Source organism: Trachypithecus francoisi, unplaced genomic scaffold (genome assembly GCF_009764315.1).
Source record: "Trachypithecus francoisi isolate TF-2019V2 unplaced genomic scaffold, Tfra_2.0 Contig01579, whole genome shotgun sequence".
In the NCBI taxonomy this organism is placed as follows: domain Eukaryota; kingdom Metazoa; phylum Chordata; class Mammalia; order Primates; family Cercopithecidae; genus Trachypithecus; species Trachypithecus francoisi.
This window is the reverse complement of record NW_022681442.1, coordinates 28,482,036-28,509,278: the sequence shown is the minus strand read 5'-3', so window position 1 is coordinate 28,509,278 and position 27,243 is coordinate 28,482,036. Positions and strand designations below refer to the sequence as shown.

Here is a 27,243-nt window from a genome sequence, read left to right as displayed (position 1 = left end):
TCCCCAAGGAAACCCAGCAGGGCCTGGGTCTGCTGTACCACTGACCAGCTGCTGGGGAGGCTAGGGTCCCTGTTAGTACATGCTGTAAGGTTGGAAGTTCAGTCTAGCACTCAAGAAGGGGTTGCCTGGTGTTCTACAATGCCTGTAAATAGTGTTTTCAAAATGCCTGGGAAAAAATTCTCAAAAGAGATGGCAGAATGGTCTTCTCATGGTGTAAAACTCCTCAGGATTTTTTTTTTTTTTTTTTAAGGAAAAAACTAGACCTTTTAAGTTCGGCTTCCTTAACTACTGGCAACAGAGAGAAACTCGTAATTTGTTTTAAAAAGCCCAATTACAGCTGCCCTACCTACCCATGGACCATTGACTTCCCAGCACACTCTTAATAATATACAGAGAGGCACCACTTTGCTCTGGGTCTTACGGAATCCTAGAACTCTTTAATCACACGTTTTGGTGGTCCTACGGAGAGCTGTGACTAGCAGTTGAGTTCTTGCTTATTCCAGCTGTGTGCTTCTCACTTTCTGATCTTTGGACCCAAGAGAATCATTTGCCATGGAATCATCTGGCTAGTAAGACACTCTTATATGGATGCAATACAAAAAGTGGTAAATTAAAGCAAAGCAATCATGTGGTCCTTGCTCTAAAAGGGACAATATGTGAATGTACCACTATAATAAGGTAGCTCTGTAGATGTAATAAGTTACTTATAAATTATTTGGGTTTAAGAAAACTTGACTATGTAAAACTGGGCAACATCTCCATCTTGAATGAGAATAATTAGTAACTAGGATGACCACACAGTCTCCTAACATGGGCAACAGTCTAATTGTTACTGCATTTCTGACCTGATTCTTTTAAAGGGGCATATATTCCCAATGGATACCATTTAGAATGTATGTTTCTTGGATGACTTAATCTGAAGCCATATATATCCAAAGTAGTGAGACAGTATATCCTTGACTAAGTTATCAGGCTGTGTTCCTTGCTTATAAAATGATTTTTTAAAAGCCTTACTTTACAGTCCTATTCCAAAAATCTTTCTGTGAAAAAATTGTGAGGCCTATGAAGCACCATGAATATAATCATGTTAGAATGTAACAATTCTTGAATATATTTCCTTTGAAAGAAGAGAATATCAAACTGACGTCACTACACCAAATCTAAACCCACTTGAAGACCAATAGCTATTACAGTTGTGCTACAGAATAGGTCAAAGTCACCATTAGAAATATTACACTTTATTGAATTCTGGAGCAGCTAATCTACCCTCCCCTACTGACCAATGACAAGTATGGAAGCAAATATATGATGGTTAAAGTAAGAGTCTATAACCACTGTTTAAAATGTTGAAACAACTTTCACTGTACTGGTGAAACAGTTTTAATACCCTAACATACACAGTAATAATTCATTCTTGTTTAAAACAAGAAGTGATTTCAACTTGGGATTGGGATTTTTATTTATTTTTTTGAGATGGAGTTTCGCTCTTATTGCCCAGGCTGGAGTACAATGGTGTGATCTTGGCTCACCGCAACCTCCGCCTCCTGGGTTCAAGTGATTCTCCTGCCTCAGACACCTGAGTAGCTGGGATTACAGGCATGCGCCACCACGCCTGGCTAATTTTGTATTTTTAGTAGAGACGGGGTTTCTCCGTGTTGGTCAGGCTGGTCTCAAACTCCCAACCTCAGGTGATCCGCCCGCCTTGGCCTCCCGAAGTGCTGGGATTACAGGGGTGAGCCACCGCGCCTGGTCTCAACTTGGGATTCTGAAGTGAATTGATTCACGCTGATTGTGCCCTCTACTTTAGTAAGGTTCTGGCTTACAGAGCCCTCTTCCCATCCTCTGATGTTCAACTTTAATATACAGCAGTCAACTCTAGAGGATAAAGAAATCTGGATTTGGGTAGCATGAGCCACAGCTATATAGCCCACACTAACAAATGTTCTGTAGTATAAAAAGGGAGTTCTTCTCTTTCTTTTCTGGGGGCTTGTTCCTTTGTCCGCTTGCAGCTAAATTCTTTCTACAGATTTAGCACAGATAAGAAAAAGGTTGTTTTTGGATAACAAATAATAAGCATTTGTGCTATTAAACAAAAACCAAAAACAGTAATAAGGATACTGTCTTTTCCCTCAAAATAGAGGGAATAAAGCAAGTAGAGAATACTTCTGTGCAAAGCCAGTGACAGAGAAGCAGCCTTGCCAGAGTCACTGAGGATGGCTTAAAGGCTTATAAAAGGAAACTTGACCTCAACAGAGACTACATTTGATCATGGAAATAATACATTTCTCCACTGTTATACAAGACCATGTAATGCACTGAAAAAGTTGGATCTTGGAGTAATAGCACAATTTGTAACATTACAGATCACCTCTTCCCACTCTGTTCCACTCTGAGACTCTTCTCCTTTTCCTCGTGTATCCAGATACACTGACATATGGATGATTTTTTAAAAAGTGTCACAAGCCACAATGGAGCCATATACATGCAGTTCAGCCTGATTTTACCCTTATTTTCTTCTAATACAGACTCCATTACAATTTTGGACCATCTGCAAAGAGTACAGATACACAAAACCAAAACAAGTATCTATGATAAGAATAAAATCTTCAGAAACTTTTCAGATGTACCTTCATGGAGCCCCCTCCCTCCCCACCCAGTAGAACCCTAACAGGGACATCATTTGTTCCCGCGAGTCCTGCCAGGACTTGTTTAATGGGTGCTCAGGGTTTTGGTTTTCCTCCTTATTCTTCCTCCTCCTCCTCCTCTTCATCATCATCTTCATCATGGCAGTGTGTAATTTCCTGGGGGGCCAGTGGGAAGAGGTTGGGAGGTTTAATCTCACTAATTGATCGTGTCAGCTGGTGCCGCTTATAGTCAGTGTCTTTGAAATCCACTGATGTGCGGTTCCGGGTGGCAAGAGGAGACTCCATCTCATTGATGTCTACGTGTGTGTGCTCCACCGTTGATTCATGAGGCATCTAGATAGAAAAAAGCTAGAGGCTCAGAGAGCAGGCAGAACAAAGTAGTTACTTCCCAAATCCTAACCCCTCTCCTCTATTACGTGGCCATGCAGTTACATCTATAATGGACCACAGGACAAGTCAATATAGACTTATCTTCACAGAACTACTTATAGTTGCCTGTCTTCCTCTCTCCCTGCCCCTCAAATTGGTGCCCATATTGTCTACTGCAGCCAGAAATTGGAAAAGATGGAAAGTTTATCTTCTACTTTACAGCAAAAACAAATTAGTCCTGAAACAGATCAGAATATAGGAACGTAAAAACCACGTTTTCTTTTTCTTGAGACAGGGTCTCTTGCTGTCACCAAGGCTGGAGTACAGTGGAGCAATCACAGCCCACTGCAGCCTCGACTTCCTGGGCTCTATCAGTCCTCCCACCTCAGCCTCCAAAGCGCTGGGGTTACAGGCATGAGCCACCATGCCTGGTCCACATACAGCTTTTAATAGAGTAGACTTGAGAGAGTAAAGTTATACTCCGTAACTTCCAATATTGGTTCTACTTTCTCAAAGACCCCTTCTTATGCAACCATATAACCTGCCCCTGGGCTCTGTACATCAGAAAGAAATGTTCAAACTAGCTCCTGTGCCATCTCACAAAGCTGGCTGCTGACCCTGGACTTAGAGTACATCTTGGTTGTCAATTACAGCCTTAACTCACCAAGACATGGGCAGCCCTGAAGAGGTAGCTGAATGGGTAATACAGCAGGTTGATGAAAGATGCTGCATAGAGGTCAGCGTAACGCATCACTTGACTGGCAAAAAGGGTCTGCCGGGAGCCACTGCGAAACAGGCTTCCCATCATCCCATAGCACATGTCCATGTCATGAGTTACTTTCTAAAACAAAGAACAAGATTGATTCTTGGCTCATTCAACAAATATTTATGGAGCAGTAGTTGAATGCCAGTCTCTGTAAAAAAATCATTTAAACTTATTTCCCAAGTTTTCTCCCAAATCCCATTTGGATACCTTAATACGTCTCTGGATGGAACTAATGTCTGGACGCTCATTGCTACTGCTGTCAAGATGCCTAAAGATAAAAGAAAAACTCGGTGAAAATCTCTGGGAAGAGCTTTTTTTTCTTTAAGACAATGTCACTCTGTCACTCAGGTTGGAGTGCAGGGGTGTGATTTTGGCTCACTGCAACCTCTGCCTCCCAGCTTCAAGCAATTCTCCTGCCTCAGTCACCCTAATAGTTAGCTGAGATTACAGGCATGTGCCACCACACTCAGCTAACTTTTGTATATCTGGTAGAGACGGGGTTTTACCATGTTGGCCAGACTGGTCTCAAACTTCTGGCCTCAAGTAACCTGCCTGCCTTGGCCTCCCAAAGTACTGGGATTACAGGGGTGAACCACCGCGCCTGGCGTGGAAATAACTTTTTTTTTTTTTTTTTGAGATGGAGTTTCACTCTTGTCGCCTAGGCTGGAGTGCAATGGTGCAATCTCGGCTCACTGCAACCTCCACCTCCCGGGTTCAAGCGATTCTCCTGCCTCAGCCTCCCAAATAGCTTGGATTACCGGCCTGGAAAGAACATTTTTTATACCTAAGTGATTCCTAAAGAAGTTTTTAGGAAAGAAATTTTTAGAAAACTTACTTGTAGAGTTCAGCCAAGAAAATATCCAAGCTCTGAAGTTCTTCAAAAAGTGCTAGTTAAGGTTTGGAAGGAAAAGGAAGATATTTTAAATGAATAAGCACCCAGTTCTTAACTGCTGTTAAAACTAAAAGGTTGCAGATGTGACTGAAAAGTATAACCTGTCACTAACGTGCTCTAGGTGGAGTGTATAGTGACCTCCTCTTCCCCTCTTCAGGATAACCCACTGATACCCACTTGGAGTCTGACAACAGATGAGCACCATCACCTTCTCTTTAACCGCCTTTCCTCCTGCTTAAAAACCATGACAACTTTCCCTTCCAGCTGCATGCTCATTCTGAGCTTGTAAAAATATCAGAATTTACACCGTCTCAGGTGTAGTCAGCTAAGCAAATGTTAACAGTCCCATTTTCAGATGAAAGACTGAGAATTAGGTGACTTGTCCTGAGTCACAGGTCCAGGGCTAAATCAACTAGATTTCCAAAACTTCATAGGCAGAAAGTTGCAAATGTGAATGAAAGACTAGGCAGAAAATCCCACTCATAGTACAGACAATAACAACAGCAACAGCCAGTATCTACAGCATGCTTCCTGTGTGTTGCAGCCTTTGTCAGCCTGGGTTCCTCGAGACAAGCCCTCCTTCATCTACTGTATATATAACACATTTTCTTCTATTTACCATCTTTAGGAGAATTGAGAAAAGTGTTACTCAAGTAATTTTCTGTATTCAGCTGTTGGAAAGGTAAAATAACGATAATGGTAATAATTTTATGTGTTTCAGATGAGGAGCCTTGGTTGAGAAAGGCTGTCATGTCTGTCTATCTTTATACACATACTGCCTCCGTTTTTCATCAACTTTAGGAGGTAGGTATTATCCCCATTTTTACATTTGAGGAAACTAACGCACAGGGTGTCTCATTAACTTGCCTAAGGGCATGCAGATTTCAAGTTATGGAGCCAGGGCTCCTACCCCAGGCAGGCTGAGTTTCCGGAGTCACCTTCACTACGCTGCAGGTAATAAGCATCAAGGCTGGCTGGAGAACTTGTGTATCAAACACTTTTACAGAACTATATCCGTAACTTAATTCAGCATAGTGTATATACTGCATATACACAGTGTAGCTTAGTTCAAGAATACAATATAGCTTCATTCTCTAGATCTCAGAAAAGTCAATTAAAAATACCAGAGGTGATTAACATTCAGAGCCATCACTGCCCCAGAATCACAGATATGGGCTGTTGGCAAAGAGACTGAGACTGCTAGGCATGGTTGGGGAAATATGGGACCACAGAGGAAAAGGTGAGCTCCAGTTCACAACTTAAAGTGTTACTGTAACACAACTCAAGACACCAACATTCTATACTTAACCTCGAAGAGAGTCAAGAAGGTTAAACAAGATAACATCTCATATTTATTCAAATTCTGGAGTTCTGTGAAATAGCTGAATATTCTATGGGAAGGAAGTATCCAAATATCAAGGCCTACCTTTTGACCACCTCTGACTTCCTGAATACAAAGTAATGGTTTATCAAAGAGGACTTGATTTAAAGCTGGTCATTTAGATATAAATTGCATCAAAGATTTAAGAAATGGCTTACAACTCTTGTCGGTCCAGACATGCAGCTCCTGTGCAAGTTCGGGAATCACCAAAAAAGTTCGCCACCCTTGCCGTTTCTTTGATTTTAAAATGTCCCCAAAAATGTGATCTCCAATATACAAAATGTCTTTTCCCTTGGCTCCCAACAGATCACAGATCGTATCAGAAGAACCTGAAACAAGAGTGAACAATGAGAAAACTGTCTCTATATTAAAATCAGTCTTTTAATAGTATTCAACCATTAAATACTATGATTCATTTTGTTCTTATAGTTGTATGAGGAACAGTCTAGGGAAAAAAAAGACAAAAGACTCACCATTCTCTTCTTACTGCCTTCTAAGACAAGGCCTTCAGCTCCACTGTGCTGACCAGAGCTCTTGATCACCAAATCCAAGAGCAACAAAACTACATCCTCAGCTTAACCTTGAAAAGAGCCACTGCCAATTTCATCACAAATCTGCCATTAAGCTGGCTTTATTCAACTGTTTCTAACTCCAACATACTATGTACCTATACCCATGAAACTCCTTGAGAACACATTGAGAAGTACCCCCAAGTGATTCCAGGCACTGAGAAAAGCCTCCAATAGGATTTTAAAAAAAAGAAAACTGATGATTTTAGTGAAAATCAGATTCATTAGGATATACTAACAACTGCTCAAACCCAGACTCCTATTGCATTAAGAGGTGACTATTTACCTTCAGTAGATGACATCTTAGACCACTAAAGAGTACATGTGGCACTTTGCTGAGATCACCAAAGCTTTCACAGTGAGGGCTGAGCAAAGACATTAAATAAAGGGAAGTCTGTGACTTACCTCCTGAGTAGACGATACCATGCTGTAGGGGGCCTGTGTAGGTACCAATTTTCAGCTTGCCGGTTTTCTGTGTGAAGAATATGGATTTTGTAATACTTTATCATCCTGTCACAATCCTCCCCTCACCCCACAACCCTCCCACCCCACCCCCCACCACCAGTGCTATTTGGTCAGACAGCCAAATGAATGGCACTTACTCTTTTCAATTAGTGGGTTTGTTTGGCTGCTTCAGTTAAGACCAAAATTCTTAATTTCAAAAGAGAGATACGGCTAATAAAAAAAATTCCTGTTTCCTTACAGAGAGTAAGAGTGGGGAAAGGAGAAACATTAAGGACAGTGTGCTAGCAGACAGATCATCCTCATGACTTACAGTATCCACTTGACGCAGTACTGTGCCTTCTCCAAAAAAGAGTGGTTTCCGTGCATCCACCAAGATGAGATCAAAGTAGGACTGCCATGGTCGATGGGAGCTCCCAGGCTGGTGAAGGAGAAACAGCAAAAGTTGAAACATCACTCCTTACTTTAAGGCATTACTATTTAACTCAGATGCAAGGAATATAAAAATACTAAGTATAGCCAGAAGATCCCACTATTTTATTTTTCAAAAAGCTGTTGTGTCAGCCAGGCGTGGTGGCTCATGCCTGTAATCCCAACACTTTGGGAGGCTGAAGTGGGCGGATTACAATGTCAGGAGATCAAGACCATCCTGGCCAACATGGTGAAAACCTGTCTCTACTAAAACTACAAAAATTAGCCAGGCGTGGTGGCAGGCGCCTGTAGTCCCAGCTACTTGGGAGGCTGAGGCACGAGAATCGCTTGAACCCAAGAGGGGGAGGATGCAGTGAGCCGAGATTGTAGCACTGCACTCCAGCCTGGCAACAGAGCGAGACTCCATCTCAAAAAAAAAAAAAAGTATTTTGTCTATGTATTATAAGCCATATCCTTTGGTAAGCAGACAAGGTATAAAGAATAAATAACTGTATTCTACACATTAAATTGTTTCATCTACTACTAAACTACAATAACTTATTTTACAGCACTTTAATATATGAAAGTGTGCTCAGCTGAAATTTGCTAAAAGGAGCTCAAAAGAGCTAGGGAGAGATGCAAATCAATACCCAAGGGACAGATTCAGAGCGAGGGAGATCAGCATCAGAGCTCAAGTATACAAACTAACATGGAACTAGTAGGAGATTTTACTGGTTACATTCTCAGAATGATGGCTCTAGGTATACACTGGGTTTTGGGTCATAATGTAAGCTAATCACAACACTAATAATGAGTTATGTCCATTAAAATCATGACTATCCTGAAATGGAACCCTGGCATTAACCTTTTAAGACCAACCTGAAGGACACTGCACCCTGTGATTTCAGGTGTTCTCAAAACAGATTTGCTGATGTTTATTCACTAAAGTCTAGGACTAAAATTCTTTAAGTATGTGACTAAGTTGCAAGGAGTATTCCTTAAACCTAAATGCAGCCCTTTTGCAGAAATGAAGACTTCTCTGCTAAATATCAAGGTTAAGTGCTGTCTTGGCAAAAACTTAGCAACAACTAATACAAAATCTAGAAGTTGTCAAGAATATACATACATTTTCTGTTTTAATCAAATATCTTCCACAACCTGAAAATTCCTTTCACTGCCACACAAACTTAATTCTGCATAGAACTTCTTGGGCATAAAATTATTCCGATCCCATCCTACTAAATATCACATGAATATCCCTTTTATTTCTGTCTACTAAGTATTCAAGTTGTGGACTCTAAATTAGCAATTTGACTTTAAATTCTACTAGCTCCTGGATTCTAATGTTAATGAAGATTAGACAATAGGCTTAAAAAGTAGGACTTTTCTGGGTGGGTTCTGACCAATTGTTTCCCCCTTAATATTCCAGAATGATTAAATGCATTCATTATTACTAAAGCAATGGTCTACTGAGTCACATACCTTGGGGCCATGTGGGAAGTCAAACAGGTAAGTCATAATTTTCTGGAAAAAAAAAAATTTAACATAAGGTCCATATACTACTTTTGCAAAAGGCATATAACCTAAAGAAATTACAAGCTCTTCACAAAACATGTCTTCTTCAACATAGGACTCACCACATTCTTGTTTCCTCTAAATTTTATGAAATCATGGCAGTGGGAGCCAGAAATTAATGCTTTACCATATACCAAAAAGAAAAAAAGGCTTCTGACATTCTCAGGGAGGATACATACTTCCTCTGGAAGATGTTTTTGAACACACATTTGGAGGTAAGGAGCATATGAGGTAGGAGTACAGAGAAAACTAATGACTCACACAGAAATAACCTGGCCGGGCGCGGTGGCTCAAGCCTGTAATCCCAGCACTTGGGGAGGCCGAGACAGGCGGCAAATTGGGGGAAGTGGAACTTCTTGCTAGTACTATAAACTTGTGTCTCAGCAAAGTAAGATGAAGTTAAGGAATTAGATCAGTTTTTCCACATGCTTTAATCATGGGAAAAAATTGTTTTTAAGAGGTAGTAAATTTTGGGCTGGGTGCGGTGGCTGACACCTGTAATCCCGCCACTTTGGGAGGCCGAGGTGGGTGGATGACAAGGTCAGAAGTTCAAGACCAGCCTGTCCAAGTAAAACCCCATCTCTACTAAAAATACAAAAAAAAAAAAAATTAGCCAGGCGCAGTGGCAGGCACCTATTGTAATCCCAGCTACTTGGGAGGCTGAGGCAGAAGAATCACTTGAACCCAGGCAGCAGAGGTTGCAGTGAGCCGAGATCACACCACTGCACCCCAGCCTGGGTGACAGAGTGAGACTCTGTCTCAAAAAAAAAAAAAAAAAAAAAGTAGTAAATTTTGATGGCTAAGAGCCGAAACATCTGTGCACCATCTATTGCTGCAGGTCTTCCAACAGCAGGTAAGTCATATATACACATCAATAAGGGATGCGATGCTCAAGTTTATAGAAATGATGCTCCAAAGAGACACAAAAGCCATTTAATCTTTACAAATGTTTTAAATAACCCCAAGATTAAAATTTTCAAGTAGCCAATCATAATCCGTGAAAATGGTTAAAATAAATTTCTAGAAAAATTTAAGAACCACTGTTATCCTGTATATTTTTGCCTTTTTACTGTTTGAAAATGAGAAGGCAAGAAACTACTTTCACTTAATAAACGTCTATCCTCCTCATTGTCTTCACAGTTCTTTAGGCCAAAATAATTCCACTGAATAAATAAACAAATATAAACATTAAGCACTTACATCTGTATATTTATAGTCACTGTTGGTAGCAAGAAATACTTTCCCTACTTCCTTCATCCGGCTCAGAAGCAAAGGCAGTTTTCCCTGAAATGTAATTGGATAATGAGTGAAACACAAAAACATTTTTATCTTTATACTTTGGAATTGTCATATACTGGATTTCTGTGCACAACAGGAATGGGGGAACATTTTAAGGGTTAGCTGATTTCGGAATTTTGCACTTAAAATCCCACATTATCACCATAAATGAGTAAAGTATTAACATATGTAGTATACACAGTGTATACAATAGATTTACATGTAAAATTATACACAAATTTATCAGGGTTATATGGCTGTTAACAACATATCTCTACCTTCCTCATGATGTCTGCCTCAGGAAAGAGTTTAAATTAACTTAACTTGAGATTTCTTGAAGTATGTGATTAGATTTCTCTAAGTATGTTAGAGATCAGGAGAAGCTGACTTAAACATGCTCTACATAGAGAGTATCAGATATAGCTTTCAGTGTGTATACTATGGTTTTATAAAACACCTTGCAGAATGAAATGACATGTGCAGATGCTACCTAGAAATACCCACACCCATGTGCACTTAAATGAGGAAATTCTAACCCCTCACGTGCCTGGAAAGAAAAATACCTTTTCCTTCTCTCATAGCAAATAGATTCATTCCTTCACTCAAATTTTCCCGGACCCTCCCCATTCAGTGTTCTTTCTTGAAATAAGGGAGGTGGGTGAAAATAGGAGGCACAAAAACTGAAAACAAGAAATCTTTACCACAGTACTTTGAGAAAATACTGTATTCTGCTACTTTTACTCTGTAGGAAAAGAAAGAAGTATGTCATCTTGGGGCACTATGTGTGTTTAATTTTTATTCTAAAACAGTTCTAGACTTATAGAAAAGCTGTGAAAAGTAGAGTTCCCATATATTTTTCCTCCAGTTTCCCTTAATATTAACATCTTACATAACCACAGTACAATTATCAAAAGTATGAAATTAACATTGGTACAATACTATTAACCACAAATTTTAAAAAAATTTTATCAGGTTTCCCAATATTGCCTTTTAAGGTATTTAAAGCTTTCCTTATTACTCTCTGTTGACAGGTTAAAGGCATTTTAAATAACAGTAACATATATGCACATTTTTGAAATGATCTAGTGTAGTAGTTATAATTTGGGTATGACTCAGCTTTACTACTTACTAACTGTGTGACCTTTGGCAAGTTATTTAATCCCTCTATTTCTCAGTTATCTATAAAACAGAGGTAACAGTAATACCTAACTCAGGGTCATACAGAAGATTAAATGGCATAATGCATGTAAACACTTAGCATGGTGATGTGTATACAGTAAACCTCTAACTGCTATTATAATTGAAGCTAAATGGACAAATGAAATACTGAGTCTTCTTGCCTATCAAGAAATGGAAAAACTCTACTAAGACCTATGCTCTAGCTGAATATTCTTGGTGATTATATCTGGCACATACTATACCAAGACAAATCTCTTCCTTTGTCTATTTCATTATAAATCAGCTTGTTATTCATTTCCCTAATAGGTAAAATGAGCTATTATGCAGATCTATTTTCCCCTATATTACTTACATCTTTGACTACATACTTCTCAAGATTTTCAACTGTCTTTTCCTTAAGGGAGCCCTAGGGGAAGAAAAAAAAAAGGAATTAAGAAAAGAACAAAATCAGTTTTTAACATGTAGTTTATAAGAAAAATGGTGTTTACTAATCAACCCAAATTCTTTCTTTTTTTGAGACAAGGTCACCCTATTGCCCATGCTAGAGTACAGTGGTGCAATAATCTCGGCTCACTGCAGCCTCGACCTCCCCAGGCTTAGGTGATCCTCCCACTTCAGCCTCCCAAGTAGCTGGGACCACAGGTCCACACCAACACGCCTGGCTAATTTTCTGTATTTTTTGTAGAGACAGGGTTTTGTCATGTTGCCCAGGCTAGTCTTGAACTCCTGAGCTCAAGCAATCCACCTGCCTCGGCATCACAAAGTGCTGAGATTACAGGCATGAGCCATCATGTCCAGCCCTAAATGCATTTCTTAAGGATTTATCAAAATAGAAAAGTGACAAACTACAGAAGGCCAGAAAAAAGTAGCAGGTATGATTTGCTGCAACCCTGCCTCTAAAATTTGTCTTCAAAATATAAAAGTTTCAAGTTTGAAATTAAAAGGCATTTCATATTTTATTCGTTTATAATAAATGTAAATTTAATATTAATTAATGTTAGTAGTCAGGTGGGAGGTATCTGGACAAAAAAAAATGGACCACTGTCATCCACAAAGGATATGTTAAGTATAATGTAATACACTAAAAACCTCTTCTAAGTTTGAGAAATGCAAACTAAAATAAAATCCAGAAGCCAAACACCATCACTGAGGAAAGATAAACATTACCTCCAAGACCAAAGACAAGAACGTATGTATTCTAGAGAGCTATCACTAGGGGGCAAATCCATTTTGTCTTTTTTTTAAAAAAGGAAATATTCTGCTCCATTTGGAAAGTTAATGCCAGGCCATAAAACACATGCCAGAAAGTGAGCCGGTGAAGAAACAGCTTCTAGGTACCTTGTAATGAACCCAGTCAACAGCATCTCTTACATCCTGGAACATACTCCGGTAGGACATGAAGAGGTCCCCATCTTTAAATCCTGTTTCACAACTACAGAAAGATAAAAAGAACATGACAGGGGATCCAAAACAGGGCAATAAAATATATGTCAAAAATTTCCCAGGGGACCCAAAGGTTCCGTATCACATGGGTAAAGGCTGTGGCTAATGAGGAAAATAATTACTCCCTAATGAAAGTCCACTTTGACCACCAGAAATGGCTATAGTGTTCAACGGAATACAATAATTGTGAACAAATACAAAGTGATGGAAGAATATATTGAATGTAAGCTAAAAGGCCAAAGTTCCAAAAATATCAGGTTTTTTTATTTATCACTTTTTAGAAACAGGTTGAAGAAACATTTAAAACTTAAAATTGGTCATTTAAGTTCTTTCCACCATGACTTTTCTGACACTGTCCCTAAGTACAAAGGTACTGTCCATTTTTTATTTAGCTCAGTGACTCAGCTTTCCACCAAATTTAGTGTCTTCAAGTAGATAAAGCCCAAAGAGGATATGAAGTTAGCCAACTCTGGTATATATGGCTAAACTTTCAGTATTGGCTATATAATGAACCCTAAAGGAAGAGGATAACTTGTTTAAGACTTATGCAAAATTTTACTTCTGGTAAGATACACAGTATTTATTCCTTAATCAAATCTTGCCGGGCCTGGAAATGAAATGAAATTACCATCCCTGAATGGCTCCTGGGTAGCTGCTGTGAAATGAGTTGGGGGGTTTTAGTGTAATTCTGCTTGGACAGATAATCATCACACAAACCTCCCACTCAGTTGTCACAATTAGCACCTCTGCTGGCCGTCTTCATTCCCAGGAGAAGCCAATCAGAAGTGGTGGCTGCAGCACACTGGCAAGGAGAGGGGCCGTGTGGGAGGTGAGAGCCTGCATGGAGCTGCTGGTGCTGTCCCATCTCTCAGGCTGGCAATGTGGCATCTCTCACTAGCACTAAATTCACTTTAGAAAAGCAGAAAAGACCTACAATGGCCAGTTCTCTAAAACCCTGTGCATTAATTTAAAAAATCAATTGGAAAAAAAAAAATTATAGTATGTACATACCTGGTATATCTGGGACAATTAGTAAAAAAATCTACTAGGCAGGCCAACAGGTAGGTCTCTGAAAAATGAAGAACAGATACTCATAAGCTATAATGAAATAATTCAAACTTACTTCATTATCTCCCTTGAGCAGAGACTAATGGTCACAGAAGGGAAAGCATCAGTATAAACAAGCATAGAATGAATCTACCTGGTAGGTTGAATAGTGTGTTCAGAATGTAAAATCTTTCAGTATCATCTCGCTGGATAATTTATTTGGATACTGTTCTCTAGTTTCTGGTCTGAAAGAAAAATTTAAAAATTAAATGATTTTTAAAATAACATTATAATAATTGGGAAATTGCATTATTCAAAAATTAACTCAAATATTTTGATGGCTATGTGCAAGACAGGATTCTGAATATTAAGCATGGGTAGCTATGAAGATGAATGAGTTCAGTTTCCAGCTCTTTTTCAATTTTATTTTATTTTATTTTATTTTTAAGACAGAGTCTTGCTATTTTAAGTCCAGGCTGGACTTAAACTCCTGAAGATTGCTCAAGCAATCTTCCCACCTCAGCCTCCCAAGTAGCTGGGATTACAGGTGTGATGTCCAGCTTAGGTTCCAGCTCTTAAGAGAGTTGTCAGTGTGGTAGGCGAGATGGGTCACATACACATATAATTATACAGTAAAAAATCACAACTACCACAAGAGAGGTGCAAAAATTTATGAGAAAACCAAAGAAGGGAACACCATTTCAACTTAAGGGGTAGAGAGAAGCAAATGTGAGGACTAAGGAGAGGAAAATCTAGGAAGGATTCATGCACGTGCTGGCATATGACCTGGGCCTTAAATGCTAGGTGGACCAGTTGTGAAACTAGTCCAGTTGGGGTAGAGAAAGGGGAGCAGAGAAAAATTAAGCTAGAAAGATAGGTTGAGGCAGATTAAACTACTGTTCCTACACCATTTAGGGGCAAGAGGGTACTACTGACAGTTTTAAAGCAGAGGGATATTCCCATCAGGGCTGAGTTGTAAAAAAAAATTAAATTAGTGGCTGTTTTAGGATAAACCAGGGAAAGACAATGTGATGCACTCCAACAATGGCCACAAATTCTTCCTGTCTCTTTGTGATGCAATTTTGTGGCTCCTCCCATTAGAACTCAGTCTATTTCTCTATCCTTGAATACAGGCTTGTATAGCAGGAAATGAGATCCAAGCAGAGACCTAGAAAAACATTTGTGTATTGAAGCTTAATCTCTCTTGCAGCACTTGGAACCACGGACTACTACGTGCATGAGAGTGAGATAGTCTGCTGGAGGATAGAAGGCTACATGTAGAAATGAAGCACTTGGCCAATAGCCTGCGAATGCCAGACATGTGCACGAAGCCATTCTAGATTAGATGCTACGTTACCCAGCAGCTAACCACAGACATGTGAAAGAGCGTGGAGACAGCTGTGCAACGCAGAATCACCCAGTTGACTCCTAGAATTTTTTTTTTTTGAGACAGAGTCTTACCCTGTCAGTCAGGCTGGAGTGCAGTGGCGTGATCTCAGCTCACTCATATATTCAAGAGAGATTACCAAGGTAAAATAAGACCCAGCAAACTGAGCAGATTTGGCTGGGGGGACATTAAGAGTCAAAGATGATGATGTCCATGCTAAGGTGTCTCTGAGAGGTGGTTGGTACGATGAACAGAAATATGAAAACTGAATAACAAGGGATGTAAGAGTAGTTCTATTTTGGTGATACTAAGCTTGAAGTAAACAGATTTTTATCAGGCAACTAGAAACAAAGGTCAAGAACTTAAAACAGAGATTCGGACTTGAGAGATAACTGAGATCATCTACGTACAGATACTAGATGGAATCATGAAGAGTATTAGAGGAGATGAAGCCACTTAGTGTGCAGGGAAGGAAGAGGAGACAGAATAGAACCATGAAGAAAATTCAGGGTTTAAAAGAAAAAAAGCCAGTGAAAGATGCAGAAACACTTCTAAAAGAAAACATTTCAGAGAAACTCAAAGGGAAAAATACTAAAATATAAAAATGCACAATTCTGACAGTGAATATATGGAGATTAACAATCTAAATAAAGGAAATCAAATTTAAAGTTCACACGCAGAGTGACCTGGATAAATTCCTGCTTGGGTTTCTTAACTACAAATGGCATAAACTTCAGTTAGACATACAAAATCACATTAGCTCCCTGTCTTAAGTCACTCTTCTGAGATGAGAGCTCCCAATAATGAATAACTTTGTAGAGTATCTCATCTTCCAGCTTTCCAAGATTTTCTTTAATAAAAGTAAGGTGGAAAGTAACAGTAAAAATATATTTTCTTCAGTCAGGTTTAATAAGCTGACACTGTCTCCTTAGATACAATATACTTCCCTATTCCCTCCATCATTAAAGGAAAATTCCTTTACATAAAGATGGTTAACAGTTATTTATTAGGCAGTTAGAACCCAAATTGATTTAAAAATATAGTTAGCAATTACATTGTAAACTTCAGTGTCAAATCACACTGGTATATATTTAAAATAAAAATCAATTTGGGGGAGGAAATGTATCATAAAAGAAGAAATGCTACACTTGGAATGGGAAGAAAAGAGTTATAGCAAAGATTACTACTAACTTTCTGTGACCCACAGAATAAAGATTTATCAAAATATAAGGTCCTAACTTATGAGCAAAGCCTGAAGGAGCCCTTCTTTTCCAGCCCTGTCTACCACTGTAATAGCTTTGATAACTATTTCTTTCTTTTCCTCTATCTTCAGTCTCTTTTTTAATGGGAATTTTAATTTTATAAATTTATTTTGGGGGGGGATAGGGTCTTGCTCTGTTGCACAGGCTGGAGTACAGTAGCACGAACACAGCTCACTGCAGCCTCAACCTCCTGGGCTCAAGCAATCCTCCTGCCTCAGTCTCCCATATAGCTGGGACCACAGGCATGCACCACCATGCCCAGCTACTTTTTGGTATTTGTAGAGACAGGGTTTTACTTTATTGTCCAGGCTGGTCTGGAACTCCTAGGCTCAAGCAGTCTTCTTTCCTTGTCCTCCCAAAGTGCTGAGATTAGAGGCATAAGCCACTGTGCCTGGCCAGTTTTCCTGTTTAAAGACTGCACAGTGCTAAGTGCTATTTGAATGATTCTGCATTTACTCATAAATGACTTATTTTTTAAACTATTAAATGCATTAGCAAAAGAGCTATGTGGAAACCTTATTGGCTTATTTAGGGGAATAGAGGAAGTCTGTTGATCTTGAGTTAGTAAATGTGATCGTAGTACTAATTTATCCAACTGCTTCTCTTTTCTTCTCTGCCTACCCCTCCCTCATAATACAAAAATTCCTTTTTAGACATAATAGAACCCTGGTTCATCTTGAGATTCTGAGTTATGATGACAGTATCTGTGCATGAAATAGCTTACTAGTACAACCTGTAATTACTTCATATTCTAAATCCTGTTTCCTGATATTTTCATGGATCCTGAACAAACCCCATCATAAAAACAGTGAAGGAAATGTGCATGTAATCACTGGCCTGCTCAGATGTGTCAAGATGGGTGTTTACTTCACACCGTTCTCATGTATACATGGAAATCTCTGAGCCTGTGTAATGTCAGTAATGCCAACTAAAGAGTCTTATATCAGATACTTCAATTCTAAGGGGCATCCTGTGACCTCAAATCTATAGGAAGCTCTGGTACAATTTCAGTTGGTTTGTGCCTCTTATCACAAAAAAAGATATTGTCTTTTTAAACATTTCAATGTAGCCTAGTGTTTTTCCTATTCTGCCATTAAGAATGAATAGTAAGTGGAAACATTACATGAGAGACTGACACACATCCTATTCTAGTTTTACGAGCTGTTTTTCTGACCTTAATACAATGTCAATAATAAAGTAGCATAACAGTAAAGGAAATGTATAACTGTAAAGCTATAGCTACAGAAGTTGTCAAATTGTGGCATTATGATTTTTTAAAGAAAATATTGGGACATTTCACACAAAAAAATAGCAGGTTTTAACTAAATTTCATCTGCTGTTTACTAGGGTAAAAAGTTCAAATTAGTGACAATAGTGGAAATATTTTTATTTTGAAAATAAAGCTTATTCTGCCAGGCGCGGTGGCTCACGCCTGTAATCCCAGCACTTTGGGAGGCCGAGGCAGGTGGATCACCTCAGGTTGGGAGTTTGAGACCAGCCTGACCAACATGGAGAAACCCCGTCTCTACTAAAAATACAAAATTAGCCAGGCATGCTGGCACATGCCTATAATCCCAGCTACTAGGGAGGCTGAGGCAGGAGAATTGCTTGAACCTGGGAGGCGGAGGTTGCGGTGAGCCGAGATCGTGCCATTGCACTCCAGCCTGGGCAACAAGAGTGAAACTCCATCTCAAAAAAAAAAAAAAAAGATAAAGCTTATCCTTATTTGTTTTAAATATTATTACCACATATTCATTTTAACCTTATGTTTAAATTTTTTTAATGACCCAATCAAATGTCAGGATTCAAAATTTAGATTCATTAGAATCTAAAAAACATATTGGCTATTAAAAATCTCTTAATCATTTAAATTGCTGTAGTTTAAAAATTTTCAAAGCATTTTTATATACATACCTCTTTTGAACAGCTACCTGAGAACTGTATTAGAAAGAAGAAAATAAAAATCTTAGAATTTCAAATAAGTCAAAAACTACTAATAAGTTCTTCTGGGCAAGTTTCAAGATTAGTTTTGTTGTATGCTGTACAATTGGAAGGCACTTAATTTAAACAAAATGTAATTGCTAACTATATGTCAGTTTGGGTTCCAACTGCCTAATAAATGACTGTTAACTAACCTTATGTAAGGGAATTTGCTCTTTAATGATGAAAAGTAATAGGGAAATATATTACATCTGGGGAGATGATGTCATCTTCACATTGTTTGACTTTAACATTAGAAAGAGGCTAAAGGTTCTTTGTACTCACCCCCTTATAAAGTTAAATCCATGTGCACAGACCAAGAGGTTTCCATAGGCATCGACTTTCAAAAGATTTCCATATAGTGTGTCAAAGACAAGTCCCCTATGTGAAAATGAAGACATGATTGATAATGCAAAGTAATACAGGCAATAATTTTAGTATTATTTAATCATCATGAACCGACCTCATCTAATTCAAGCTTTGTACCAACTCAAGTATGTCCTAATATAGCTAAAAGGAGTAAAATCTTAAAAACTAATTCTAAAGCAACTAAAAAATATTGACTCTGTCCAGACAGATAATCATAATTGGTTTCTATAAGGAATAAATGCTTAATCAAACAAGATATAAACAAAATTCCTCTTACTACACAGCTGGTACCATTCTAAAACATAGTCTTTTTTCTTGGACAACTGAGAAGGCTTATATCTTCCTCCATTAGATGCTGTATGTGGGATATATATGATAGCATCTCAAGTAAACATCATTTTCTTAATCTTAAAGATTCCCTATCAAATCCAGAAATGGAAACTGCCAAGCTTCTATCATGTTAAGTGTATTAGAGAAACACATACCTATTTGCCAACAGCCCCGAAGAGCACCACCTGTCATTACTACCCATCAGTTTTAGTAATCTCCTTTTTCACCCATAAGTGGGTCTTCCTCAGTTGCAATAAAATGAGCTTAATTCAGGAACATCAAGATATGGTGTATATGAAAAGTTCATGGTAATTTTAGAATCAACATCAACCAACCAAAAAAACAACAAAGAATTATTCAATGTTTTTTGGGGGTTTTTTGTTGTTGCTATTAAGGATGAATTTGGAATGTCTAATTTGAGGGGTAAAGAAAGTAGTCTTAATCCAAAAATATCTTTAAAAATTACCTGGTAGGGAATGTAGAATCATAAGCAAAGCTGAGCAACTCCTGGGGATAGCCAATAGAAACTAATCTCTCCACAGTAAGTTCAAAACCAAGGGACTCATACTCCGGAGACTTGTATACTGCACAAAGAGGAAGTTTTCATTAGTTACCAGAAAGAACAGCCAATTAAAACAGAATGAAAATGAATGAATTTCTGCTCTTTCCCAATTCTTCCCCCCTCCTAATTCTACCATTTTTCTTTTTCCCCCTCAAACTCCATGTTCTGTACTGCTCCAAGTAATTAGAAAACTCAATTGTTAGTCTGTGGAAATAGGTCATATTATATAGCAGGAGCACAGCAACAAGCTGAATTATCAAATTATTCAGTATAGTTCCTTCATTCTCAGGAAACCTATTCCAAACATTTTTTCCCTTTATTCTTTCATTCCCACAGTTTAAAAAAAAATGAGTATGCATAGCTGTGATATTAATCATGAGAATAAAAGCATACAGAAAACTAAGGGAGGTCTATATATGTTGAAAGCTTCGGTGTTGTGCATAATTGTTGCAGAAATCCTTCAAAATGAACTTTTAAAATAATTTATTTTTGGAATTCCTGTTTGGCTTGGGTAGTTGCTTTATATGCCTTCTCCAATCAACATATTTGTTCCACTTGTTAGATTGTTTTCTTATCAGCTCTAACAATGTATGCCATCAAAATTGTATTTTACACGTTATCATTGTAAACCAACCATAAAAAGATGTTTGTGACAATTAGGGAAATCTAAATATGAACTGGAGTTAGATACTGAAGAATTGGTCAGGCATGGTGGCTCATGCCTGTAGTTCCAGCCCTTTGGGAAGCCGAGGTGGGCAGATCACTTGAGGTGGAGTTTGAGACCAGCCTGGCCAACATGGTGAAACTCCATCTCTACTAAAAATACAAAAAATTAGCCGGGTGTGGTGGTGCCTGCCTATTGTTCCAGCTAGGAGGCTGAGGTGGGAGAATCGCTTGAACCTGAGAGGCAGAGGTTGCAGTGAGCTGAGATCATGCCACTGCACTCTAGCCTGGGTGACAGAGCGAGACTCTGTCTCAAAAAAAAAAAAAAAAAAATGCCACTGTGTATATAAAACTAAATCTCTCCCTATCTGCGAAAGGAGCATTGAGTTTCTTACAGGTCAAATAACAGGGATTTCAGGCAATTAGGGGGTTCTCTCTACTATTGCATAAGTCTGAAATTTTCCATAATGAAAAAACTTTTTAGAGTTTACTACTGAAATTCAAGCATAAAAAAAATGTTGCAGCCAGGTATGGTGGCTCACGCCTGTAATCCCAGCACTTTGGGAGGCCAAGGCTGGCGGATCACTTGAGGTCAGGAGTTCCAGACCAGCCTGGCCAACATGGTGAAACCCCGTCTCTACTAAAAACACAAAAATTAGCTGAGCGTGGTGGCAGGCGCCTGTAATCCCAGCTACTCGGGAGGCTGAGGCAGGAGAATCGCTTGAACCCAGGAGGCAGAGGTTACAGGGAGCCGAGATTGAGCCACTGCATTCCAGAGTGGGTGAAAGACTGAGACTCTGTCTCAAAAACAACAAAAAAGAAAATGTTGCTCCTTTAAATAGGTTTCTTCCAAATGAAATATTTAGGTAAGCATCCTTCCATCAGTCTCCAGGAGTGAGTAAGCCATATTAAAAATAATAACTAGGCCGGGCGCTGTGGCTCAAGCCTGTAATCCCAGCACTTTGGGAGGCTGAGACGGGCGGATCACGAGGTCAGGAGATCAAGACCATCCTGGCTAACACGTGAAACCCCGTCTCTATTAAAAAATACAAAAAACTAGCCGGGCGAGGTGGCGGGCACCTGTAGTCCGAGCTACTCGGGAGGCTGAGGCAGGAGAATGGTGTAAACCTGGGAGGTGGGGCTTGCAGTGAGCTGAGATCCGGCCACTGCACTCCAGCCTGGGTGACAAAGCGAGACTCCGTCTCAAAAAAAATAAATAAAATAAAATAAAATAATTAAATTAAATTAAAAAATTAAAATAACAACTAAAAAGACCTGCCAGTTTCCTAAATGCCAAATGAGGCAAAAATATTCATCCTATTCTTGTAATCTCATAATAATGCAATTATTATATTATTATAGTTCTTCCATCTACTATTAACATCTTTAGCTTATGGCGCAAACTGATTTTTCATTGCAATTAGTCTATCTGTCCAAGTTGGTGCTAATACTTTAATGAGTGTGATTCAACTTTCCCTTCCCAAAAACAATCCTTTAGAATATTTCTGGAAATATATAACAGTAATACTAGTTGCCTCCTAGGAAGGGAACTGAGTGGCCTTTAAGAGACAGAGAAGGAGACTGTCATGTACCTCCTGTACCTTTAAAACTTGTATTAGTGTACATCCGTTTTTAAAATTAAACTGAAGATTTTTAAAAAGCAAGCTGGGCTTTCAAAATCCTTTAATAAATATTTGTCAGATTTGAAAACCAGAAGCCTAAAATTGTTAAGGTCTTTTGAGTCTCATCTCATCAGAACAATGCCAAAAGAAAAAAAAAAACATTTTTATTTCTTTTGTTGTTACAAGGGTAATAATAATGCCAACGCTAACCCTAGCTAACATTGTTTTTCTTTTTCTTTTTTTTTTTCTGAGTCGGAGTCTCACTCCATTGTCCAGGCTGGAGTGCAGTGGCCGTGATCTCAGCTCACTGCAACCTCTGCCTCCCAGATTCAAGCGATTCTCGTGACTCAGCTTCCCAAGTAGCTGGGATTACAGGTGCCCACCACAACACCTGGCTAATTTTTGAATTTTTAGTTGAGACAGGGGTTTCACCACGTTGGCCAGGCTGGTCTCAAACTCCTGGCGTCAAGTGAGCCGCCCGCCTCAGCCTCCCCAAGTGCTGCAATTACAGGCTGAGCCACCACGCCCAGCCATGGCTAACATTTTCAAAACTGGCTATATTACCTTCTTCCCCTTAAATCCTGCCTCATCCTCTCCCATCCCCCTAAAAAAAACTTGTTGAAGACTTAAGTGTGGAATTCCTAAATCTATATGATGTATACTGTGGTTAAAAAAATAAAGTACTATATACACTAACAGAGTAAGAGCTGGTGTATCATAAAACCAAAGGCATGGCATCTACTGTTGTAAATTTGAGTTATGTTAAAAGTATAACCACTCTCACCTTACCCTCCTCAATGCCCCATGCTCCTACCCCAGTTGCAAGTAAATCTCATTTTAGTACAATCTCCATAAAACGAAAATTATTCCTCAATCCTAACCTAGGCCCCATTTATCTCAAACTGTATTTAATGAAATAAAATTCCAGTATAGCTAAGTAATTTGGGTAATCTACTGACATTTATTCTTATAGGATGTGGTCCACATAAAATGTTTTCAATTGTTAATTTTTCAGAAGGACAATCTTCTGGATATGCCTTAAGAGTGGGAGACAAAAAACAAACCTTAATTACTCCCACCCACACTCACCCCTAAATCAGCAATTTTCTCCAGCTAGATAATCAGGTAATTATAGAGCAATGCAGTAACCAGTGAGTAAAACCTATGTCTATGAGACAATTTGGATTTGAAACTCAAATTAATGTATTCAGAATTTTCAGTTAAAAACAATACAGGGGAGAAAAAAGTCTCAAATCCCCATTTTGACAGCACAAATCCTAGAATAGCAGAAAATAAAAACACTATACATGCCACATTATATTTATTTGCAGGGCAGAATTTCCCAAGCATTCAACCGAAGTGATTTTCTAGAAATTCCACGTATGGAAATACTTTAAATTTCCCTTTTCTCAATGAGCTCAGAGTACTTCCTAAAAATGTATCTTCACCATTTGCTGACATGAAGTTACATAGCAAGTACAAACATCAGCTGAAGCCAAAATTTAGGTCTCTTTGAGTCTCATCCAAAAGCTCTTTGTAAGGCCAGGAGTTGTGACTCACGCCTGTAATCCCAGCACTTTGGGAGGCTGAGGCAGGCGGATCACTTGAGGTCAGGAGATTGAGACCACCCTGGCCAATATGGTGAAACCCCATCTCTACTAAAAACACAAAAATTAGCCGGGCATGGTGGCTCGCACCTGCATTCCCAGCTACTTGGGAGGCTGAGGCAGGAGAAATCTTTGAACCCAGGAGGCGGAGGCTGCAGTGATCCAAGATTGCACCACTGCACTCCGGCCTGGGCGACAGAGCAAGACTTCATCTCAAAAAACAAACAAACAAAAAGCTCTTTGTGATAGGGTATATATACTACCACTGCAAAAAATGAATTTCTAGATTACATAAGCCATCAAAACTTAAGCTTGGGTGTTGAAACATACACTTCTCCCTCCAATTTTTTTCAACTAGTCCAAAATAAACTGCTCTACTCACAAGTGGGAATGGATTTAGTAAAGAGAGTCCAAGTTCTGCCCAGACAACACTATTTCATCAAGCTCTATATTAATCAGTAATACCTACAAGCTATTGACATTTTCTCATAAGTGTCCCAGATAATCATTTCAGCAACACAAACTCCCTGGTCATTAAATTATCTGCTATATAGTACAACCAAGGTTGGAGAAGCAGAATCGCAGCCACACAGAACATGAATTTAGATGTTTTATTCTAAGTGTCCCTAGTGATAAACATATTTGTTGTGACCTGGTGGCAAAAATTCCTGAAGCTAAGTACCGCCATTCCTTTGAAAATAAAAATAAAATACAAAAAATAAAATTCCTTTTTTAATCAACCAGGCTCTACAAAGCCAGCCTCAGATATTTATGGGAAACCATATATATCTCCTCAGACTTAGAGTTTTATGCCTCTCCACAGCTGCAAAGGCTCTAATTTCAATTTCTCTCCCACAACTGTGGCATGTAAATGATGCACAGCTTCAGGCTCAACTCTCACAATTGACTTTCTGTGGTTCCAAAACCCAGGCAATAGCTTAGAGTAAACATAACTTCACACATTATCTGCTTATTTCTTCTCCCAGAAGGTACTCTGGCCTACCCCTAGTTACTCAATATAGGAAGACAAAGGAAGAAGCTATTTTAAGGGCTGGAGTCCAAAAAGGAGGACTGCTTCAGCCACTAGGACAGCACACAGTGTTCTCAGGTTACATAATTAGACTATAAAGAAAACAACCAACGCTTTGAAAGTTGAAGTTACTGAGAGCATTTAAAGATATTCTTTACTCCATAATCTGCCAGGAAAAAACAGTTCTTCAAAAAATAACTCTGTTTTCGGGATGAAAGTTGTGGGCTCTGTTTTGAGTAGATGCTGTTCATACAAGATAGAATATATGTTAAAGGACGAAGTCCCTTTGGAATGAGCAGAAGACTTTCCGCAGGGAAGTTTGGAATTCTCATGCACTTTTTTACCATTGCCACCAAGACACACTATGTAGTAATTTATAGAGTTAGAAAAATAAAGGGCAAACCTCTACAGAGGTTCCAGCCTAGCAGAGTGCTGCTGCCAAAATGAGAACTCACATGAGGCAGATGCAGATGCAGTGTGTGTCACTCCAGTCTTGAAGGAGTTACACTGGCTCTCCTGTTAAAAAACAAAACAAAGCAACAAAACAAAACAAAAACAAAAACAAAAGCTGGTTTTAAAACTGTTGTGATGGGCTGGAACAGAGAGATACCATTTGGATACTGGTATTATAGGAGTTACTACTGCCCTCCAATTTAGAAGCCTCTGACCATCACTAAAATTAGCCTAATTGGCCATAACAAAACAAGAGTATTGAAGATAAGCCTAAGTATTATTGTGTATTATTTACTTTTCTGGCACCCTGAGTCTGGAATGCAAGCCAAGTCTGATCCTAAAATGTTAAGTCGAAAGACAAACAGAAAAATAAGTCTACTGGTCTTAGTTTATTTTCTCTAGCACATTTCAGGCTAACAGGATAGAAACTGAATGCAGCTGGGAAATGGTGTTTAAAATTAAACTATGGGTAGTGAAACAGACTGAATAAAGGATATAAAAACAAACCAGAGTGGCCTCACCTTGCTTCCAAGTACCCATTTTAGCTGAGTCTACCTATACCTAACTACTAGGTTAGTCATTATCAAGATTCTAGTCATCATTATCAAGATGACTACAATCAACTGCACACTACTAAAAATCTAACCAGATATCTAAATTTGGAATGGAAGGAAATTTTTAAATTTTGATTGTCAGTGGAAATCTGCCCTTAGTAAGCCAATAAATACTCTATAAAGTTAAAAGAAACTACCCAGTCCAGTAAAATAACTGAGTTGAAGATACATAATCCATTAAGTATACTGACACTTTAAAGACATACATTATGTTTAACTTTATAGGGAGTCATTTTCCCTAGAGACATTTAGGTTTTTGAAAACATGTCACTGGGCTCCTCCAATTCTTAGATTTTTGGGGTACTCAACCAAAGAGCAGAAATGACCAGATGTAATGTCTAAAAGTCCTAAAAGCATTACAACACTACCAGCAATCACAATGAAAATCACAAATGCAACCCAACCACCCAAGAATAGTCTTTTGCTTTTACATTATAAGTATGATCAACATCAACATGCTCATCTATTTAGCTGTAGGTTACATAATGTTGGTTCTCTAGGCCTCTAACTAGAAAAGGTGATAACGCACATTTTTCTCTGAGAAAATTTTAAGTGAGATCTTTCCAATTATCATATAAACAAATGCCCGAGGACTTTTTTCCATTTTCCAAAACTATATGAAAATCCTACACATTAAATAGACACAGGCAAAAATTCTATCTGTAACCTAAGAGATCACAAATGACCGAAAAAAGATATTTTCGTATCTTTCTAAATTTTCAAAGCAAATTTCCTAAAATGGCCTTATTTTTAATTTACTTAAAACAGCTAGATATCATGGCAATACTTCTAGTAATACAAAGTAAAACACACTCCCAAATGACTAGATGTGTAAATAAGTAAAATAAGTGGAGTTTGAGCGACTGCCAATTTCAGTTTATTGCAAGCAAATGCAAAATTAAATGGTAATTAAGAGTTATTTGTTTCAGGCCGGGCGCGGTGGCTCAAGCCTGTAATCCCAGCACTTTGGAAGGCCGAGACGGGTGGATCACGAGGTCAGGAGATCGAGACCATCCTGGTCTACACGGTGAAACCCCGTCTCTACTAAAAAATACAAAAAAAAAAAAAAAAAAAAAGAGTTATTTGTTTTAAAAATATTAAGATTAGAAGAATATTTTTAAATAAAATGAAAAAAATACCTAATTCAAAAATATTCCATCTGAGAATCTGTATACTTACAAAGATCTTGTTATTTTCAGTACTGTTTTCAATTTAAGACAGAAAAATTGAAAATTATTGAGATAACTTTTAAAAATCATCTTTAACCAAAGAAGCTGCTTGTAATACAAAAACAGAAATAGCTAATATATATTTGTTTCCAAAAATAAACAGACCACAGCACTCAAA

The 27,243-nt window shown here is 38.5% G+C and overlaps 1 protein-coding gene across 1 annotated transcript in view; it reads right to left on the bottom strand.

The window, feature by feature from the left end:
- Window positions 1–229: 229 nt before the first annotated feature.
- NT5C2 (5'-nucleotidase, cytosolic II) overlaps window positions 230–27,243 on the bottom strand; it is a 106,896-nt gene continuing 79,882 nt past the window's right edge. The window contains 17 exon segments of the mRNA XM_033184125.1: window positions 230–2,978; window positions 3,679–3,855; window positions 3,988–4,048; window positions 4,616–4,667; window positions 6,212–6,382; window positions 7,028–7,094; window positions 7,398–7,505; window positions 8,978–9,019; window positions 10,271–10,354; window positions 11,880–11,933; window positions 12,866–12,959; window positions 13,982–14,039; window positions 14,172–14,231; window positions 14,234–14,262; window positions 18,581–18,604; window positions 18,932–19,027; window positions 19,812–19,929. Of these exon segments, the coding sequence (XP_033040016.1) occupies window positions 2,742–2,978; window positions 3,679–3,855; window positions 3,988–4,048; window positions 4,616–4,667; window positions 6,212–6,382; window positions 7,028–7,094; window positions 7,398–7,505; window positions 8,978–9,019; window positions 10,271–10,354; window positions 11,880–11,933; window positions 12,866–12,959; window positions 13,982–14,039; window positions 14,172–14,231; window positions 14,234–14,262; window positions 18,581–18,604; window positions 18,932–19,027; window positions 19,812–19,929 (1,532 nt within the window). The 3' untranslated portion in view covers window positions 230–2,741.